The sequence below is a fragment of the Girardinichthys multiradiatus genome, chromosome 23 (assembly GCF_021462225.1).
Source record: "Girardinichthys multiradiatus isolate DD_20200921_A chromosome 23, DD_fGirMul_XY1, whole genome shotgun sequence".
NCBI lineage: Eukaryota > Metazoa > Chordata > Actinopteri > Cyprinodontiformes > Goodeidae > Girardinichthys > Girardinichthys multiradiatus.
The window spans coordinates 19,235,693-19,251,521 of record NC_061815.1 but is presented as its reverse complement, the minus strand read 5'-3'; the positions used below and the strand labels follow the sequence as shown (position 1 = coordinate 19,251,521).

General features: G+C 37.5%; 1 protein-coding gene across 5 annotated transcripts; it reads right to left on the bottom strand.

Moving 5' to 3' along the window:
• Window positions 1-490: 490 nt before the first annotated feature.
• Window positions 491-14,948, bottom strand: LOC124859800 (cationic amino acid transporter 2-like). 5 transcript variants are annotated; one of them, XM_047352639.1, is made up of 14 exons: window positions 14,812-14,948; window positions 14,423-14,546; window positions 13,336-13,669; window positions 12,633-13,010; window positions 12,088-12,243; window positions 11,839-12,004; window positions 8,126-8,262; window positions 7,510-7,732; window positions 6,845-6,981; window positions 6,650-6,752; window positions 4,290-4,423; window positions 4,024-4,190; window positions 1,576-1,684; window positions 491-1,490 (listed from the first exon to the last, which is right to left on the bottom strand). In XM_047352639.1, the coding sequence occupies exons 4-14, from the start codon at window positions 13,000-13,002 to the stop codon at window positions 1,360-1,362; spliced, it is 1,833 nt and encodes a 610-aa protein (XP_047208595.1). In that variant the 5' UTR covers window positions 13,003-13,010; window positions 13,336-13,669; window positions 14,423-14,546; window positions 14,812-14,948; the 3' UTR covers window positions 491-1,359. The 5 variants fall into 5 exon arrangements, with proteins under 5 accessions (XP_047208595.1, XP_047208597.1, XP_047208596.1 ...); XM_047352641.1 differs by having other exon boundaries at window positions 13,336-13,666; XM_047352640.1 differs by lacking the exon at window positions 14,423-14,546 and having other exon boundaries at window positions 14,812-14,920.
• Window positions 14,949-15,829: the final 881 nt, after the last annotated feature.

The window sequence follows — 15,829 nt, the reverse complement described above, 5'->3', positions numbered from 1 at the left end:
TTTATCACAATATGCTAATATTTTGAGAAGGACCTGTATATGAAATACAGGTCTTTCCAATAGAAAAAGAATTACGAGAAAATCTTTTTTTTTCTCCAAACCAATGCTGTCTGCGGTTCGTTTCATTATAAATCACATTGTTATTTCAGCGTGTGTGTATTCTTCTAAATTTTACAACAAAAAACAAAGAAAAACATCCAGTAAATGTGATATTGGCACAGAAGAGGCTTTGCTGTTCTTTTTTACCACTTTGACAGTCCTGATGGGGGTAAAAAAAAAACACACAAAGCCAGTTCATCATTGCATATTCAGTAAAATTTCTTTCGTGCAGTTTTGTTGGTTGCACGCTGTGTGACTTATTTACATCTTTCCTTGAGGCTAACAGCTAAGCTAAGCTGGGATCTTGAACATTAAAAAGACAAGCTGCCCTAAAAGTCCTTTTGTTCTCTATAAACTGTGATTAAAAAACGTTTCTGAAAAACTGTAGAGATATTTATTTATTCATTTATTTATTTTACTTTCAGTCAACCTGCGACAAAAGTAACTCCAGATTACAATTGAAACTTGATTTTTTGTTCTTTTTAAATTAAGAAGTACATTTATAGCAAATATGTATAATTACCATATTTACATGTAAAAACACAAAGCAATTTTAAACAGTTATATTTAAACGTATTAACAAAAAAGGACTAAACAACTATGATGTACACAAAATGGCATTTTGTAAATAGACCATCTTTCTCTGCATAACACTATAAGTTAATGAAGCAAAACAAAAAGCGAATAAAACAGACATACCACTTATAATAATCATTACAATTACATAATGAGACCAATTTAAACATTTTACTGTTGATATTAAAAGGGTAAACCTTTTAATAAAACATTATTTTTACTATTTAAAAATGTTAAATATCCACAGAATATTGGTCAAATTATTTATTATTTATTAGCCTATTATATTTATTGTCTTTTCATTTTATAGCAATTTTGTGAGAAGCAACATAAATATGTTAAATAATTCATTTTACTTTAAAATATTAGTCAAAGTTTCACTCCAAAGCCTTTTAGGAAGTACAATATATTTTGTCTGATTCTAAACATGCTGAATGTGCAGTGGTGTGCTATACGGTACAAATATTTAAGTGTTTCTAACTGAGAGGATGTAATAAAGTTGCAGTGAATGAAATGTTTTACAGCAAGGGCATATCTTGTTCCTGTAAACCTGTTTACTGGCACTTTTGGGCATTAAACACCACAAATGTAGATAGTAGTTGATGCATGTAGAACAGTAGTTACACAGTTAAAGCAGTTACTCTTTGTAGCATCTCAGGGTATTTGTCTTCACTCCCTCTGGGCTCAGAAACTCTCCTCTTTAATTATGTTCATGTCTGTTTTGCTGCTGACTGTTTCGATGTTGTTCTTGTCGAGCCTGAGCCGCTTCCTCTGAACACTGTTTCGGATTCCGTAGCCAAAATAGATAACTAACCCTGCAGAAAGAGGGGGAGGGTTGTTAGAGATCAACAGCAGGGATGATGACGGTTTTTAATGATTAAAACCAATCACAGATCTTACCAATTAACATCCAGATAGCATATCGTAGCCATGTGGCGGGGCTTAGCTGCACCATCAGGTAGACATTGATGAGTGTGCTCAGTAAAGGTAGAACTGGAAGAAATGGCACCTAAGATAAAAAAAAAAGTGAAATTCCAGATGCTTTCAATGGTGCTCTTTACAAAGAGTACTTGAATTCAAACCTGAGCCTGCATGAGATTCTCATGGTATTATAACCTTGAGAAAAGATGCTACAGTTTCACAGTTGTACACTACGTACTAATCTACTGGAAAGCATGAGCTAATTTGTTTTTATTAAAAACGGAAAATCAAAAATGATTCCAACTGCCTCTAAAAAAACATAACATGTTGATTACATAGTTATGTAAACATTGTTTAATTTGACCCACACTGGACAATTTTCATTAATGATCAGCCCGTTTAAGGTCATTCCACATCATCTCAATCAGATTTAAGCCTTGATTTTGACTAGGCCATTCAAAAGTCCTTCAGAAGTGAGGGGACTTGCTGGTTTGTTTTGGGCCATTGTCCTGCAAAACATGAGTGCATTTGAGTTCAAGGTCATGAACTTATAGCTGGCATTTCTTCTTCAGGAGGAGTTATTTTTGGCCTTGGAAACCTCACATGGATTCAGTGATCCCTGTTGTACTTTAGACATTGGTCTGGGTTGTTTTATGACCTCCTGGGTTTGTCTGTGTGGGCTCTTAATTTTTTTCCCCCAGGTCTTCCACTCCTGGGAAGGGTCACCACTGATACATGTTTTGTCCATTTTTGGAAAATGGCTCTTCCTGTGGTTTGCTGGACCCCAAAGCCTTACAAATGACTTTATAGCAGTTTTAAGAGTGATAGATTTAACTGACCTTTCTCATTTCATAGACTGGGAGGTGATTCATTGAGTGGTTTAGAAATCATTCTGCTGGTTTGGCATAAATCAAATGTGGCTAGTGAAATTGCACTTAACTTTCCAAAAATGTTATTAAAGCTGCAGTAGGTAACTTTTGTAAAAATGTATTTGTTAAAACTGTCACGTCCTGACAGTAGAATATGAGACTCAAAAAAATCAAGCTCCTCTGGCACCTCCCACTGGTCCCACTGCCAATTGCAGAAATACACCACTCCCAGTCAGCAACAACAGAGCCAGGAGGAATGTCTTAGCACATTGTCATTCCTAGACACATTGTGTTGTACCTAGCAATGATGGTATACGTTGTGCCTAGCATACTGTCATTCAAGCTCAAGATTGCTGGTGTCCTGCAGCTGTGCTAATGGTTTAGAAACAACATAACGTTACAGGAAAACTACCAGTGAATGTACCATAGCTGGTAATCTGCCGTCATCGGTGGCCATACTTAATTACTCCGTGGTGGGGGAGGAGCTCATAAGGGAGGGCTGCAGCACAGCAGAGAGCAAATTTTCAGGCTAAGTCCACAATTTTTTCAGAACTCCCTACTGCAGCTTTAATTACAGTTAATCCATAATTTAACAAGTGGGGCGATTACTTTTACCCATAGCGCCAGGTTCGTTTGGATAGCTTTAACTTTATCTCTGTCTGGTATTAAAATGTCTTTGATTATTTCCTTTTTCGCAGTGGCGCAAAAAAAATATTTTTTGTGTTTTTAATTTTGATGCATCAGCCAAAGCCAATAATATAAAATAAACACCCACAAAAGTATTTTTCATTAGTAGCATTTGTCAAATGCTTATTGTGCAAAATGTATCTTTTTTGCTGTAAAGCTCTTGATTGAGTAACACAAGTCTAATGAGGTGATATTGCTAGCGGTGGCAGGTTGTTCATTGGGGGCGCTAGGGCCCCGTCCCTATCAAACTTAGAAAAAAGCCTAGACACAGTAAACATAAATTACAATATCAATAGCAATTTTCAAATGTTCACTCATAAAATCTGTCTGAGCTTTGATCTCTCAGCATTCACATTCCATTTTGGGTTTATTTGGGTTCAATAGCAAGAGGCTCTGGCCAAATGAGTCTGCATGTATGTTTTAAAACTGTTGGGCTTTTAAATGACTTCATGCTTGTCTCTAATTTGCTACTTAAAAATTCTCAACTGGGTAAAGCTCTCTGCTTTTTGTTTTATCACTAGCCGTCGTTAGCTGGTGAACTAATCTAGCTATCTACTAGCCTGCAGTCTGCAGTTTAAGAGACAAGCCACTTGTACCTAATGAACTCCACTTAGCAGTTGCAGTTGCTGCTCTAGCTTAGTAAGATTGATGGGTGGCAAAGTGGAAAGTGTGGTGTCCCTCTTTTAGCCACATGACTAGCAGTGCTCAGCAACAGGTTGAGGAGTGGCAGCATTGCCTTCCTCTATGATCCATACAAATGAAAGAAAACCCCTGGTCCACCAGTCATGTTCCCTGGTAGTCTGAAACGTTAACCTTCAACCAATACGATGAAAGCTGTAACCAATCTATACCAACTTGAATTTACTCTTACCATAAATGCTGCCTTTAAGGGATTCTGCGGGTGAATCCAGATAAATGTTAAAATGAGTAGCAGGATGAAGGAAAAGATGCAAACAAGCACCACGCTCCATGCCTCTACATTGACCAGGGCGTCAATGGCTTGAGTCAGGGTGACGCAGAGTGCAATCACACACACAACTGCACAGAAACAAATTAAGAGAAACGATCAAACTGTGAACCAGAAAGCGATACTCCTGACAAAAACTTATCAAAACAACTGCTTTCGGCATCTCTTACCAGAACTTATAGTAAGAATTGTGACTCTTTGTGACGTGACAGAGTTGGGAGATGATGGAGGCTTCAGGAATCCAAGCTTGGAGTTGGATTCCTTGATCTGTAGGTCGCTGTCTTCAGATGGACATGCCTGGTACCTTATAAAGGAGACAGTTTTAATATTTGTTTTTTAGGTATTAAGATTTACAAATTGCAGATGCAGAGATGGACAGAAAAATTGTCTGGTTACCTAAATCAGATGATTATTTGCTTAATCCCTCCTAACCAATAACTGGCAGATTGAAAACTAAAAAATCCAATCTAGTGAATGCACTATACATTAGGCTGTCCTAGATTGCAACAACAACATTTGGTGTGGAAGTTAGTTATTTTCAGTATCAGTAAGGTGTTCAAAAACTAAGCCAGGGATGTGAAAGGCTACCTAAAAAAAGATATTTTCTAAGGCATTTCGAGAAATATCTGTGGTTCATTCAGGTCATGAGAGTGAGAGAGCAGAACTTTTGGCAGATACCAAAAGTCGAGTTCAGAAAGGCTAAACATAGGACAACAAAGTTGCTCTGTTTTATTCGTCTGAGCTTTTTTTGCCCACATTATCTTTATTGGGTTTCCAAAAACAAACAAAACACACAAGGGGAAGAAAACCCCCAAAACACCCCAAAACAAAACAACATTCAGAACAGCAAAAGTTTTCTCTGTTTTATTGAGGGTTAGCCCAAATTATTTCATTTTTATGTTCGATTCAAAGAATACAATCTCAAATGCATAGTTCACACAGAATAAGAAAATACAATATCCAAAGAAAGCAGATTATTTTAGAATAGGATAGGATACTGAAGAGGATCACCAGTAACTACACCTCATCTGCTCCACTCCCTTCAACCTCCAGACCCACATTCTCTAAATAATCCATAAAATGTATTGAAACAGTGATAGTTTCCCCTTTATAATGTAAGTAATCTTTTCCATAGGTAAAGTTTTGGAGACTTCATTAATCCAGTCAATGAAATTTGGCTTACTGGTACTCTTCCATGACAGTGCTATGACTCTTTTTGCAAGTCCATGGCAGTGAATATTTTCCTCGACAGATGATGTCTATCAGGGTATAGACCTAAAAAGAACAATTTAAAGTCAAACGCTAATTTTATACCTAGAATATCCCCCAACGCCTGTTTAATCTCCCTCCAGAATTGTTGAACTACATTCAATTCAAAAATACTAAATATTATTTAATTATTTAATTGTTCAATTATTACTCAACAATATTTAGTTCTGTAATATTTAATTCTTGTGCTATTATGGGCTTTACGGTGGCGCAGTTGGTAGCACTGTTGCCTTACAGCAAGAAGGTCCTTGGTTCAATTCCCGGCCAGGGGACTTTCTGCATGGAATTTGCCTGTTCTCCCCATGCATGCGTGGGTTCTTACCAGGTACTCCAGCTTCCTCCCACAGTCCAAAGACTGTGTTAGGTTAATTGGTCTCTCTAAATTGCCCTTAGGTGTATGAGTGTGTGCATGGTTGTTTGTGTGTTGCCCTGCAATGGACTGGCAACCTGTCCATGATGTACCCCACCTCTCGCCAATAGACTGCTGGAGATAGGCACCAGCTTCCCTGTGACCCATTATGGAATAAGCAGTAGAAAATGAATGAATTAAATTATTATTATCAAATATTGCATCTCCACTCCACATCTGATACACAAATCTGGAATGGCACCGTTATACTAATTAAGCTTATCTGGTATCACATATGTCCTCATTAGCCAGTTATATTGCTGTACTTTGAGGCGTGTATTCGTAGTTTGTGTTTGTGCTTCAACACACACCTTTTCCCAATGCTCGGATGACAAGTTGTCCTGTAAATCCTCCCTCCAGGCTTCAAGTTTCCCTAAAAAAGACTCGGAGGAGCCCTCTGCTAACATGTTATATAATCTGGAGATAATTCCTTTTCCAGAGGGGTCCTTCTTCATTTTGATTTATCTGAGATTTTAACCTCTGTCTGTCTTGTGACATGATGAATATAGAAATGTTGTCAGTGGAAACTTCCGAGTTAAGGTAAGGATCTACATTTTATAGAGAAAACACAAAGAGACTAGTAATACTTTTCTGACCAATACAAGATGGTCAAACCAATTTACAAACAAGGTATTACATCACCTTTTTCCCCAATTAAAAAAATTAATGACGACTTCCAATGAGAAAGCTTATTTTTTCAGTGCTGTTCTTATGTTTACCCTTCTATTATTGTTCTTAAAGAGAAATCAGAATCAGCTAAATTTCCAAGGGTTTTTGCAATCAGACCTTGAAAATTGGCAAAAAAAAAAGAATCTGATTGTTGCATTTCTGGTCAAAAATAAATAAATGTACCTCAGTATCAAGATGCATATTGCCACAAGTGTGTAGGCAAACAGTGTACCAATGGACATCATTTCCACCAGGGCATCCAGGTTGAACAGGAGAGCCATGATGGCTGAAGATATAAAAGTAAAGAGAAACATAACCTCATTCTGAGTTCAGGTCATACACCACTGTACAAACAAAGAACAGCCAGACTTTCAGTACCTGCCACAATTCCAGATGATATGGTAGCTATTGCAGGACTGCCCTTAGCAGTGACTTTGGTCAAAGGCTTGAAAAGAAGCCCATCTCTTGCCATGGCGAAGAGCACCCGAGGCATTGGGAACATGGAGCCCAGCAGGCTGCAGAAGAAAGTTCAATCAGGGTCAAACAACAACGCCATTATGATTGTTTATGCCTCACAAACAGGCTAATAGAAAGACTGATTGTTCCCACTGATTTTGCTTGATTTGAATAAAAGTTCCTTAGTCAGCAATCCAATGCACAAAGTTGTTTTTAGCACTCATGTTTCTATCATTTCTCTAGCATCTTCTTTCATATTTTTTGACTGTTAGTGGTGGCCCCAAAAACCCAATATTTGAATAAACTGTCAATACAAATGTAGGAGTCTTATTTTTCTTGGCCTCATGTATGCATACTATTTATGCCTGACCCACCAAAACAAATAGTACACTCCATATGTCTTCAGAAATCAGAATTCTATGTTTGAGTCCAGCCCAAAGTTCATGTACTATACATTTCTACCAAACTTTTGCAGACAACCCTCAGAAAAGTGTTTTTCTATTCTCACTTGCATGAACACCACATCTGTCTAGTTTGATTGCTGACAACACATGACCTCAGTTGTATTTCTTAGTGAGGTTTTATACCTGGTGGACAGAGCACACAGTGACCCCACAGCCACGGCATATTTGGCGGGTCCCCAGTCGACGTATTCAAAGGCCACGGGCAGAGGGCTCTTCTTGTTGAGCATGTAGTAGGGCATCATCAAGGTGAGGGCAGCAGATACCGCAAAGTAGGCCAGGAAGCATATCAGAAGTGAAGCCACAATGCCCACAGGAATAGATTTCTGAGGGTTCTTCACCTCCTCACCTAAAAAAGGAAGAAGAGATGTGCTCTTTGACAGATACAGAAGCTTCATAACTACTGCATCAATCCTTACTTCCAAGTTATCTTTTGTAAATTGAACAGGTAACTACAGTGCACTTTAAAATTCTTTATAGTTTAAATATGCTGTAAAACCACTGTATAATCATGAAGGTCTACTAAAATATAATTTAGTGCACCTTATCACAGTTTCACCAGAGAGTTTTGCTCATATATTTTATTGCCTTGTTTGTTTAACCTTACCTCATTCAAAATGTGTCCGCAGTGGTTATGGTATTTGTAATGCTTTGTTTTTTTGTGTTAAAAATGAATTTTTTTGTGTTTTACATTTTGATTACCTAATGTTCTGATTATATGGTTGTAAAATCGTCCGTTTACCTGTTGTAGCAATGCAGTCAAATCCAACAAAAGCATAGAAACATGTTGCAGCTCCTGCCACGGTGCCGCCGAAGCCAAAAGGAAAAAATCCCCCCACTCCATATTTGCTTGTTACATTGATGGTATCGCTCAGGTTGCTGCATGAAGAGAAGGCATTATTTTATGTTTACTTACAGTCAGATAACCAGGAAGGCAATTCTGCTGTATTTACAAAGTAGTGCAATATTCTTGACTCATCAATTATTTCTTCGAAGTCAGCCTGGCTTCTTGGATTTGTTAAAAGTGTTCTTGATCAATGTATCTTCATTCTTTTCATTCCTGTGGACTATAGTCGCTTTCCCCTTATTTTCAGTCCAGTATTTTCATTTATTTATTTATTATTATTATTTATATATTTTGCTTCTTAAACGTATTAATTCAGACATATAAATGATTTAAGAAAGAAAAGGCGCCTAAACCTAAAGGGTAGGACAACTTTACAAAGAGACAGTTTTTACATTAGATCTATTGTTATGATCATTAAGTGTGTTGGGCTTCTTTTGTGTCTCTGTTTTTATCATTTCCCTGTTGTTCTTGTCCTCTGCTTTATTGGTATATTAGTTCATGGGTTTGTGTTTAGTTTTCTAGTTTATATTTCTGTTCTTTGTGCATTTAGAATTATTCCTGTTAGATCCTGTTAGTTGTTTTTCCCATGTTCCTTTGTATCTCTGTTCAGCCCCTCTGTGTTAATTAGTCTCCCTCCCCCAGTCTCCCTTACTTACCTTCCATGGAGAGCTGTTTCATTTTAAATTAAATAAATAAATAAATACTGCTATTGATAAATTATTAATAAATATTCCATGAAATAAATAAATATCCCCGTGAAATAAAACAAAATAATTATGTTAAAGGAAATTTTTATCTTGTTTTATTTAATTCATTTCAAGATTTATTTAATTTACTGAAATATTTATTTAATTTACTTAAAGATTTATTTAATTTACTTAAAGATTTATTTATTTATTAAATTTTTATTTCATAATGCAGTTTTATTTTGTGACACTTTTATTTTGTAAATCTACTTTACGTATTTCAGTGACTTTTACTTTTTAACCCCGTTTTTCATTTTAAGCTCGTCGTAGAAGCCTGCCACGGCGGTTGCCGCTGTTTTTGTGGAAGCTATTTGTGCAATAAGTCTTTGTCATCCTTTTAGCACGTCATACACACACATAGTGCTAATTATTTTCCATCTCAAGTAATCCCAGCCACCTGTGGGACCTACGGGTCTATCGCTGTTTATTAAATAAAAACCAATAACGACATCATCATTTAAAAGTAACAGCCTATAACAATAATGACATCCCATTTGCCGATAATCAGCATTGGTTTCCACAAAAACAGCGGCAACTGCCGTGGCAGGCTTTTACGGCCGGTCTGGCACCAGGGGACCCTGGTGATTCCTCGCAGAATCACCTGGGTCCCTCCGGCATGCTGTCTTCTGGCAGGCAGCGGCATGCTTCATGTGCATTAAATAAAATAAGATGAACATTTCTTTTAACATAATTATTTTGTTTTATTTCATGGGGATATGTATTTATTTCATGGAATATTTATTAATAATGTATCAATAGCAGTATTTATTTATTTAATTTTGAATGAAACGGCTCTCCATAACCTTCCGCTTCTGCGACTCCACATTATCTCCTTATTTAAACACCAGTGTCCCATGTCATTCTCCACACCTCCCTCTGCATATAAACTCTCTGTTGGTCATTGTTCTTGGCTAGATCCTTCCATTACACTTCCTGTCACACTGGCCGTAAAACACTGTTTCTATCCCCGGTATTCTGCCTGTTACTTCCCGTGTTCCTTGTCCAATTTTCCTTGTGCCCTTCTGTAAGTTCTCTATTCTTATTTAAAAAATATCACCATGTTTATCCAACACTCCTGTCTGCGCTTCGGTTCAACTTCAAACACATGTTACATGACGCCTATAGGTATTTTGTCACAAGCATCCTGCTATAAAGCCAAAATACATTCATGTTTCTTTAACTTAACCTTTAAAATTGTGCTCTGACAAAGAGCTACCAGTGTCAATATCTGTAAACAGTTTAATTAAATGTTGATGCTGGTCCAATGTCAGGTTTGTCCCAGACATTTTGTAGATTATTTTTGAAGGCCTGATTGGAAGTAACCCTTCATCTCCTGTAAAATATGTTTATAGGTCAAAAACGTCCTTTATGTCCCAATGTGCCCACTTTTCAATTTTTCCAAGCACAGACAATATGTTGTTACAGTCATGCAAAACAACTGGACTAAAAATGAGTAGAAAATGCAGCCACTGTCCAAAATAAACTGTGAAAGATGCTAGAAAACCCACAGAACTATTGATCAACAACCTTCGAAAATATTATGTTTCACAAACATTATGGTGTTTTGAAACATCGGCACAGTCACATACTGTATATACACACAAAATCTACTGGGTTATTTCTTCAGTCAAAACGCTTCAGATTTATAATTTTAGGACAGAAGTTGTGTGGTTTGAACCAAATATTGGGTTAAAGGTTGTGACTTTGTTGCGTTACAGGAATGTCTAGAGGGAGCCTAATCTTTCTTCACAGGCAGCCATTTTAAACAATTTATAACAACCTGATCAGATTCCACAAAATAACTTAAGGAATGGTAAGTCAGCATATTATGCTTTATAATAATGTTAATGTCAGTCCTCGTGTTGATACTAAACACATTTGTTCATTTAGGAAGACATTAGCCTTTGTCCATACCAGGTAGTTAGCTCAAGCTTAAGCTATTGTTAACATTCACACTTTAACCAAAGAATTGGTCATAACGTCAATATAGACAGGGACCTATTAGACTTATTATTAGACATTATTGGCTGCTATTCATTTTGCCATTTCAATCATTTTGTCCCTAAATTTTTAAGGTATGAAATAAGGCTGTCTGTGATGGGAAGCTTAGTACTAATCATGCATAAAGGGGTCATTTCACATCCTCTTTGGCAAGCAATGATTTATAGTTATCGTCTGATGTAACCAAATGTGATTATATGACTCCAAAAAATATTATCTACAAGTTTGTTGTTGTGGGTGTTACTTTGATTAGGGATTCTCGTCATAAAATAATAATTGATAGGACAACTGGTCTATCAGATCACAACAACAATCAATAGAATTGAGATTGAGATCTGAAAATACTTAACTAAAAAGCAAACATAAATTAATGCACCTTAGTTGAAGAGTAGTGTAGTAATGGTTTATTGACAATTCTGAAATAGATATGGATATACAACATGGCAATGCATGGATGCGGGATAGGGTACTTCAAGCTTACTCTTTGTTGTTTTTTATCAAATTATTTGTTATGAAGACTACAAGTAACTAAAAACATTAATTCATTCATTTAATCCAAATTTTACTTGTTTAGTAATCCAGATTATGTATTACTCTCGTTAACCTCTTAAATGACCTCTTTGGTAGCTTTAACAATTTAACCCGTTGTTTGAGTTGAAACCTTAACTCAGTATGCTGAGTCAAACTTATAACCCCATACTGTTGTGTACAGTGAAATCGAATGACTATTGGACCTAATTGACCCAGGACTGAGTTAGAAAATAACCAAAATTGTGTTCTTCTCAACCCAGCAGTTTGTAAGAGGTCAGATCTGGATACCAACCAAAGCCATAATGGGATTGAAGTGTTTTTTGCTCTTACTCAAACTGTGCTGTGGCATTTATCAGAGCCTCTTCACTGATCTGCCAGTTGGAGATGTTCCCTTTGATAAATCCAGAGATTATCACAAACAGCAGCACCAAGATATTGATCACCGTGAAGATCTTGTTGATAATTGTTGACTCTTTCACCCCAAATGCCAACACGCCTTTAGACAAAGCACATTTATTTTTATTATTTTATAACCAATGTAAAATGTTCGTGTTCTAATTGAGCATCATCAGTTTGTACCTGAGAGCAACAAGATGAGACCAGCTGCAAAGACATCTGGATAAGCTGCCAAGCCAGGAAGGTCCATGGCTGCATTTTCCTCAAAGTACTTGGACATGACACCCCCAATCAGGTCATCAAACGTCCCACTCCACGCCAGTGCAACACTTGATGTTCCTGAGCAGAAACGGGGCCATAAAATAATAATCCTGAGTCATCATTTTAGTGCTGTCATAAACAGAACATTTGGAAAGGAACATTTCCTTCCAGCTGTTGCAATAAAGCATTGCTACTTAGTCAAGTGGAAAAAAAAAAATCTTTTTTCTGTTTGATGAGCTTTTAAGAATTCGCTTCAGAGGCAGTGAAGGGTCAAAGAGCAACACTACATAGCCTCCTTGTTTATCATTTATTGGTTTAAGAGTTCATAGAGATTGCATAAAAAAATGATCATCTGTTTTTCAAGTTAAGTAGTGTTGATAATAATCCCAAGTTTGATCCCAAGTTTGATCATCTAGATTAACATTGACTTGTACAGCAATAATTTAAATAAAGAGTATAATACTTGCCTATGACATAGGAGAGCAGCAGATTCCAGCCGGTGATAAAAGCCAGCAGCTCTCCAACAGTCACATAGCTGTAAAGGTAAGCAGAGCCTGTTTTGGGAACCCTGGATCCAAACTCTGCATAGCACAGTCCGGCAAATATAGAAGCCAAAGCTGCGATGAAGAAAGAAATGATAATGCTGGGTCCTGCTGTCTCTCTGGCCACCTCTCCGGAGAGCACGTAGACCCCAGCACCCAGGGTGCTCCCAACACCCAGGGCGATCAGGTCCAGGGTGGTCAGGCATCGGTTAAATGTAGACTCTTCCCCATCGGGCTCAATGGGCTTCCTCTGAGAAAGGCTCACCAGAAAGGACTTGACCACACCGCACGGCATTCTTCAGCCTGGGGTTTGGAGAGCAGGTTCATTTTGTTGAAACAGGCAGAGAAAATTTGAGGGGAGAAGAGCGGTATAGGAAGGGCAGATCAGAGGATGGGGCAGCAAATGATTATCAGGTCAGCTCTTTCTAACAATAAGCAACACTGGTTTAGGTACATGAACTATTCCTTTATTGGAAAAATGTGGGGTTAATCCAAAAAAGCATAAAAGATGTAAAAATAAGTAAAAAACAAGTAAAAAAAGTTTTCTGAGAACACCAATAACAGATAAATTCTTTACAGGACATATAATGTGCATCAGCGAATAAAAGATAGAAAACAATACACTCACGTCTTGGTAGTTTTCTGCCGGTGTGCTCAATGGACACAGCAGGATCAGTCATTCCCTCAAAATTATTTATCTCCTTTTTATGTGACCGCCTTTATCTCCCGGAGATACTATAGTGCTGATGCCTGGAGTTTCTTTTGCTGTCCACAGGACAGAAAACAACGCCCGTTCACCGATTGTCCTTTAATAAGTCATTGGTTATATGCACTATTACTTCGACGAGTAGCTTTAAAAAACTGCTGCCGTCTTGCAAAGTGGGCTCCCTTCCTCGTGCAGTTATCATGTGAGAAATAGTGTAGCTGCTCAGGTCACTGTTTCAGGTGCTGATTAATCACTGCTGAAAAACAAATGAGGAAAAACAAGTAAACAAATGCAAACAGAGTTAAAAACAGGCCTAATTCATGCATTTTCATTAGATTTCTATAGGTGTTGGAGTAAATCACTTATAAATGGCTATCTCTAAGTGTTGAAAACGTCAGGAGAAATGTGATTAAAATGTTACATCAGAACATATCTAGTTGTCAAACACCCATTTTCACTTGAATACGCAGGGTTAAACATGAAGAATTTAAATTAGATTAAAACGATTAAACTGAGTAAGAACTATCACTTTATCTAATGTGGGATAATCAAAAAAGGGTGGCAATTTTTACCTGTTTCCTGTTGGGTATTTATAGTTATACTGTTATTACGATTTGCAGGAATTAATAAACTTCTGATGATAATGTCTTCCAGATAACTCAGTACTTCCAAGGTCCACATTTTTGTAAGACTCTGACGTTTGTCTCCCTGGAAAAGAACTAGAAACTTGTGAAGGAACAGCACATTCCCGGCGTTCACCTTCCTTGATTAGATCTGCAAACCTATTTTGTATTTTCTGAGCTTCTTGTTTGCTTCTTGCCTCTCAGGATCTGTGCTTCCATCTCTAATCTACAGAAAGCGAGCATGCCAGCTTTTAGCCTCTAGAGTTTTTTTTGTTTTTTGTGGAGAACAAAGCAGCTTTCATAGCTATGTATGCGGCAGGCTGCAGAGCTGCTCTCTGAGAGGAAGCATTTACTTTCTCGTCTCCCATCATGGGATTTCAGCTCACCTAATCCCTCCTGGCATCCACTTCAACAGGTAGAGAGGAGGCGAGCAGGAAGGCAGCCGGCACGGATGGTCAAAGTACCTGTGACCAAATCTGCGCTCAGGCGGATCTCTCCAGCTGAGACACCCTTTCCAGAGAGACAAGGGGTAATGCCTAACTAAATAACAGCATATACACACGTGATATGCAGCTTTATGATCACAGGGGTTAATCACAACCCCGTTGAACCTCAACTAATGTTCTCTAATGCAAAATTTATGACTCTTTCTTGTGCATTAAAGGAAAATTAGACAGAACTCTTATCAGATAATGTTTACCAGTAAGATGCACTAATTCATATTAAGGCACAGGTTTTAAATCTGACTTCCTCTGCAGACACACAAGCTCTTTACCTGTATCTCCAGTTCTACGAGGAGCAACCAGTGGTCTGTGTTGGCGCGACAAAGACAACACAGATTTCCGTGCTGGTGGCTCGAAAGAAGGAAACATTGCTACCATATATACAAGACTGGCCTGCGTGACTCTCCCACTCAGTAGAGTTACTCACAAAGTAGCCTTTCTGACTCCAGACCAGTTTGGATCATAATGTGCTTATTATTGCACGGAGGCAGAGAGAGAACCGTGAACCTCAAATCCTGTTCAGAAGAATACTGTTTGAGAGTCTATAGCTTCATGTCTTATTTTCTTCAGAGGTCAGGACATTAGGCAAATATCAAGGATTTAATCTCTTTTAACTGCTCACATGATACAGCTGATGTCCATATTTATTATGAAATAAACTAAACTTAAAGATATGTAACAAAACAAAAAAAAGTCTGAGGCACATTTAAAACTTTTAAGGGTATTCAATAACATTGCTTGTCTTTAACTTGAATTCTAAATATGATTTCAAACTTTCCTCAAATTGCATTTTTTATTTTTCAACAGCTGGCATAATTGTGCGCATGTTCTTTTGTTTCAAGTGCAGTGCAGTTTGAAAGCAGAAGAGGTCAGTATACAACAAAAGCTTTTCACCTCCATAGCTTTCCTGCCTCAGTCAGTATTTTTTTTACACCACTGAACAGAACATTTAAATATCCCTCAGAAAAAAAACTACAGACCAGAAACATAATCAAAGACCATATTTAAAGTCTGTTAAATATTTTTCCTTTGCCTTCCTAGCCAGCATTTATTTTTGGGGTCCATTAGGGTAGGGAATAGACCGACTAATGGTTCCTACTTGGATTTGTCCATTGTTACCTAATTTTCTCCCCTGTTAATTCCCTGTATGAGTTTGATGTTGGATATCTGGGTAAAACGTGGGATAGGGGGGCCACAATAACATGGTAGCTGAGTTTGTATTGTCTGATCATGTGTTTTGTCTTGTGAGCAAATTATTTTGTTTATACTTTTATCTTCAGCTTTTAAAAA

Coding starts and splice junctions, on each gene's coding strand:
- LOC124859800 (XM_047352639.1), bottom strand. CDS start 13,002: ATGCCGTGCGGTGTGGTCAAGTCCTTTCTGGTGAGCCTTTCTCAGAGG. Junction 12,244..12,632: donor GCTGCTCTCCTATGTCATAG/GCAAGTATTATA, acceptor GTTTCTGCTCAG/GAACATCAAGTGTTGCACTG. Junction 1,685..4,023: donor CCTTAAAGGCAGCATTTATG/GTAAGAGTAAAT, acceptor TTTTTATCTTAG/GTGCCATTTCTTCCAGTTCT.